At 18.9% G+C, this 6,000-nt stretch overlaps 1 protein-coding gene across 1 annotated transcript; it reads left to right on the forward strand.

Moving 5' to 3' along the window:
• The first annotated feature begins 824 nt into the window (after nucleotides 1–824).
• Nucleotides 825–2,624, forward strand: LOC129606906 (zinc finger protein 708). The gene is made up of 6 exons (XM_055517535.1): nucleotides 825–1,212; nucleotides 1,265–1,494; nucleotides 1,562–1,821; nucleotides 1,909–2,206; nucleotides 2,285–2,361; nucleotides 2,470–2,624. Exons 1-6 carry the CDS (start codon nucleotides 923–925, stop codon nucleotides 2,581–2,583), a joined length of 1,269 nt encoding a protein of 422 aa, XP_055373510.1. The 5' UTR covers nucleotides 825–922; the 3' UTR covers nucleotides 2,584–2,624.
• Nucleotides 2,625–6,000: the final 3,376 nt, after the last annotated feature.

A 6,000-nucleotide genomic window follows, 5' to 3' on the forward strand; every position in this document is an offset into this window, starting at 1 on the left:
TTAAATAAGGCAAAAAGTGGTTTGTGTTTGTGTTTATTTATTGTTAAACCAGGTTCATACTTTGAAAAGTTTTTTTTTTTTAATTTTTTTAGGTACAAGAACTCGTGAATTACAAAATTTTTTACAAATCTCAAAATCATCTTTAAAATTTATCTTTTAAAGCTTAATGTGAAGCTGTACTTGTATTAAGCATAACTAAATTTTAACAAAATGTTAAAACCGTTGCTTATAATCCTTGCAAAAAAATGAAGAAATATATTGACATAAATAATAAATTTTTTAAAAACGTAAAAGTACAAATAATAAAAATACTTTTCCTTTTTAGGTAATTGCGTTCGCTTCGATTAAAGGAAGATGAAAACACGATTGGACTGAAAGAACATGTCAGTATAACTCTACAAATGAGTGAATACACATTTAATGATGTTGGTCATAAGTATATTACAAATTTTGTTTGCAAGCTATTATTTTAACGCAAAATTATTGTCATTTTGACTTTTGGCTCATAAATTTATTGTTGCTTGCTGGATGAAAAGAAATTAATAATTGTCATAAGAAAATAAAAAAATTAAAGAAATTAATAATTGAACAAATAAATATTTTTAAATTTTAATTAAAAAATTGTATTTTTTATTTATTTAATTAGATTTTATATATTGCTAGTATTTCAAATGTTTTTTAAAGAAAAGATAAAGAGCAAAGTATTATTCCTACTTTTCCTACTCTTCTTTGCGGCAACTTGTAAACTTTCCCTATGTAAACGGGTTTTAAAAAAATTGCTCGCAATCGCTGTCACAAGTCACAGCTCTCAATTAATGTAAACATTCAGCTGCTTTTGTTTGGTAAACAATTAAATTTCATTGTTTCAGTGGTTTTAATGAATAAATAAATAAAAAAGATAAGACGAAGTCTTTTTAAAAAAATGGAAAATGAAAGTTTACCAAGTGAAGTTCCAGGAAAAAACGAAGTGAAATTAGAATCATATGAAAATATTATATTATATGTTTGTAGTTTATGTCTCCGGTCTCATCATAGCTCTTTAGGAAATTTAAGAGAACATATGATTAAAGACCATGGGTGTCGTGTTCGCAAGGATATAAAAAGAAGATGTTTAGAAAAATTAAAGGTTAAAAAACCAAATCCAGAAGATTTAGTGCCCGTAGTGGGTTTTAAGGATTTTAAAACAATATTAAAAAAAAGCTGTACATTTAAGTTGGTAATTCTTTTTCTATATTAAAACATAAATTTATATTGATTTTCATAGGTGCCCTCTAAAAGGATGTAGTTTTAGTTTTGATTCTGAAGAAAAACAAGAAACACATTTTCGTTGCCATACAACAGATGACCCAAATAAATTGACTGATTTTAAATGTTTTGATTGCGGACAAGAAACTAAAACTTGGAGAAATTGCAGTAATCATATGTGGTCAGATCATGAGATTGATGTCGATTTATTATCATGTCCGATATGTTCCTTTAAAGCTATGACATGTGGTAAAATTCAATATGAAATATTTCAATGCGAAATTTTTATTTGATTTTTTTTTTCTTTTTTTTTTAGTAAAAGTTTGGAAACATATGAAAATTCATAAAAAGTGGACTAATAAAGTCCTTGAATCATCAAATCGTAAAAGAAATTCAAAACCGAAAAAATTAATCAATAATAAAAAATATTATTCTCAAAAAGTTTGTGAAATTTGTAACAGGGTGTTTGTAAATGGAAAAACTTTATCGAAGCACATAAAAGCTGTACATAATAAAATAAAACCATTTATATGTAGAGTTTGTGGTTTAAAATTAGCTAGAAAATCAACTTGGTTGGTAAGTTGTATATTTTATTTACTCACCTTAATTTATAATTTATTTTGTCTTTTAAAAATTGTATTTATATTTACATTATTATATTAGATTCATCAGCGACAACATACTGATGAGAAACTTCAATGTAAATATTGTGATTTTAAAGCTCGTGATCCTAGTGTTATATATAAACATGAATTAAGGCATAAACAAATTAAACCATATAAATGTAAATTGTGTAATTATTCATCAATTCAAACAAAAACCTATAAGAGTCATTTAAAATATTATCATCCGGAAGAATATAAAAAAATTGCATGTGATCAATGTAATTATGTAACAATTACTGAAGAAAAATTAGAGGCACATAAAAAAGATCATAAAAAAGGATTAGTTGTTAATGAAGGTAATTTACAAGATTTACAATTTTGTTTTGAAATATTTAATCTATTTTATGTTTTTTTTTTGATAATTTTATTTTTAGACTCAGCTGATGTAACTGGTATATTTAAAAATCCACAAAAATTCTATAATCAGGAGAAATCAATAAATAATATTGAGGTAAAATTTATGTAATATCTTTATATTATAAAATATTTTATTATTGATATTTTTTTCATTAAGGATTTATTATTAATAAATTATTCAATTAATATTCATTTTGAACAGTTGTCATCGGATTGTTTTCTACCACTTGAAAGTATTGATTCTATACAACATGACGATACAGGTGGCGTTACAATTCCAGCACTTTCAGAAGATACACAATTTCCGAATTTTTAAGAATTTGTGGTAAAGATCAAATATTACACAGTAAATATACCTATAGATAAGGGAAAATAAAAATAAAATAAAATGAAAAACATGTTGAAAATTTTTTATTTGATATGATTTTTTTTTTCATTACTATTTTAATATTTAATTTTTAGTACTAACATATTTTTTTTTTCATTTTGCATTTTTTTTTTTTTTGCTTTTTTTTAATAAATTTCCTTTAGTAGTAACAAGATTCAATGTTCATTTATAGTTTTTTTCTTTTCTTTTGTTTATTTTCTTAATTTCTATATTTTAATTTTTTATGTATACAATTAATTTTCTAAATGAATAGAACAAGCAAAAGAATATAAAATAAGTAAAAATCGATTTAACTATATATAAATTTATAATATAATTTAGTATAACAAAATTTTTTAAGCTAATTTTTTTTTTGATTAAGTATTTTCTAAACTTGCCTAAAACTTTATATAATATAGATTCTAGATTTCTAGAACAATATATAAAATAATTTAATGATAGAAAAAAAAATGTTTTTTTTTTTTAATTTTAAATTATTCTTAATAAATAATTAACAATAATATTTATATTATGTAATTTGATTTTTAGTTTAAAGTTTTAAGAATTAAATGTGATTCTTGTTCGATTCGTTTAGAAATATACAATAATTTTTATATTTTTTCATATATTTTTATTAAAACGTTTTTTTTTTTTTATTTCTTGTATTCAATTTTAAAATTCTAAATTTTTTGTTTAAAATCGATTTTCTATAATAATGAATATTTTTCTTTTTATAATATAATATATTTATTAGTTTTTTTTTTTTAAATTTCCTAACATTTTAATTTTAGTTTATATTTTTTAAACAAATCTTCTGATTTAATTTTTTTATTTTTTAATTAATTTGATTTAATTTTTTTGTTTTTATCATATTAAATGTATATAATTTTCTTTTGTTCAACAAATTTTGTATTTTAAAGTTTTTTTTTTAATTACTTATTTTAAATTTTAGATAATAAGATTAGTAATTAATAATGTACTTAAATTCTAGACGTGCATATTTTTTTAATTATTTACAGCTTGCTTTTTCTTGTGTATTTTTTTTTTATCATTCTATAAATCCTGTCTTTTAATTTCATACCAACAACTTTATTTCATATTTTTTATTTTTCTTTATTGTCTGCAAAAAATTTTAATTTTAATTATTTAATTTTTTTTTGTTTCTATGTTTACACTATCGTTTTATTTTATAATAAATAAATTTTTTTCTCTTTTTTAATTAGTTATTCTCTTTTTTTAGTTTTTAATTTACTTAAATTTTAATAGCTTTATTATTTCTCTTTTCTATAATTAATTTTATTGAATTTTATATAATTTAATTTTTATTTACTAAATAAAATAAAATATTGTAGTATATAAATATAAAAAAACAAAATAATTTTACAATATTGCGAATAAGTACATATTTTTATAATAACTTATATAAATATACTCTCACTCAACGATAAGTTTAATATAGAAAAAAAATTATTTAAATTAAAAAAAAAACAAAAATATTTTAATATATTTAAATTTAAATTTTTATTAAATATTATATTGTCTTCAATATAAGGTAAAAGGGAGAATTGAAAATGATTATGAATAATTTTTAATTATGGAAATTTTACAGAAAATATATTAAATATGTGTATAAAAAAATTACATAATTATTATAAGAAATATAAATCTTAAGTACATTTTACATACTAAATTCCTAATTAATTTTACACATTTTTATAAATTATTATTATATTATATGTAATATGTTTCAATAACAATTTTTAATTAATTTTATTATCAAAAATGTGGAAAATTCTTTTAAATTAAATTTGTGAAATAAAAATTGAAATTAAATTTACATTTTTTAAAATTATTAAGAATTTCTTAATTTATATTTAAATCATTAATTTAAAATTATAAAATATTTAATTTATATATATTTAAGAATTAATATTAATTATTTTTTTCATTGAAATATTTCATATAGAAAACAAAAAAAAATAATAAACTATAAATAATTAAAATATCTTAATTATTGTTTGTATTTATAAAATGCTATAATGTAAATATTTAAGTGAAAAAATAAAATATTTAATAAAGATAGGCGGCGGCAGTGATTATAGTGTTATAGAAATTTTTATTATATTATGTCAATAAAATTCACATTTTCTTATGTTATTCGTACTAAACATAATTACAAATGCAGGTTATGTAGTTCTAATTATGTAGATCTACATAATTAGAATAATTACTAGGTAATTTTTTTTTGTTTTTTCAAAAATGTTCTTTTTATTAAAAATTTTTTACAATAAAAAACAAAACTCAATTATATTTCGGGCTTTTTTTTTTGCCTTCTTTTTTTTGTTTTTGTAAATTGTTTTTAAATCTTGTTATAGATTTTTTAATAAGTTGGGATAAAATGTTAACAATTAGTTTTTTATTTTAATTTCATTTTAATTTTGGTAATTGTTTTGTTTTTTTATACGTAATATATTAAAAACTTTTTTTTTTGTATTTATTAATAACTTATATAATATCGTACGTGTTTATTACGTTTATGTATAGTATTTCTGAATAAAGTATAATATAAATTTCTTAAATTTGTGTAAAAAAAATAATATATGATTCGAAAATTTTTGATTAAAGAATTTGAATAAACTAAAATTTTGAATTTAATGAATTTAAATTTGATTGTAAGTTATTTGATCATAATTTAAAAAAAAGTAATGTTGATAATTTAAAAAAAAGTAATTTCCACCGCTAATTAAATTTAAAATTAATTAGTATGTTGAGATCTTTCTCACAAAAGGTTCTACACTCCTGACTTGATTTTTAAATGATTGAAAAACACTTTCTTGAATATTAACATACTCTCTTAAACTTGGCTTAATTATGTATATTTAATTTACCTACATAATGATTCACTTACACATTAATAATTTAGTTTAATTTCGAAAAATGAATTAACTGTAAAGCCATAAGTACAATAAAGAGCATTTTTTACAAATATTATTGTACTTTATTCAGAAATATTAATAAAGAATTTAAAAATAATTTCGAAAATTTATTTAAATTTAATTTGGCAGATTTTTTGTTTTATAAACAAAAAGTTTATTATTTTTTTTTAATGTTTTTTGATTTTTTATTTGAAAAATTTTAATATAAGAAAAGTTCAAAATGAATTTAAAACCCTTGTTTCTATATTTCTATTATATTTTTATAATAATAAATATTATGGCACTGCGCAAAATTGATTTTTCATTCGATTTTTATTAAATATTATGATTAAATACAATAATGAACATTTATACTATAAACATATTTTTTTTTTCTTAAATTGGAAACTTAAAAGCATTATTATTCTATACGGCAATGATTTACAATTTT

Source organism: Condylostylus longicornis, unplaced genomic scaffold (genome assembly GCF_029603195.1).
Source record: "Condylostylus longicornis isolate FDR11 unplaced genomic scaffold, ASM2960319v2 ptg000022l, whole genome shotgun sequence".
NCBI classification, from domain to species: domain Eukaryota; kingdom Metazoa; phylum Arthropoda; class Insecta; order Diptera; family Dolichopodidae; genus Condylostylus; species Condylostylus longicornis.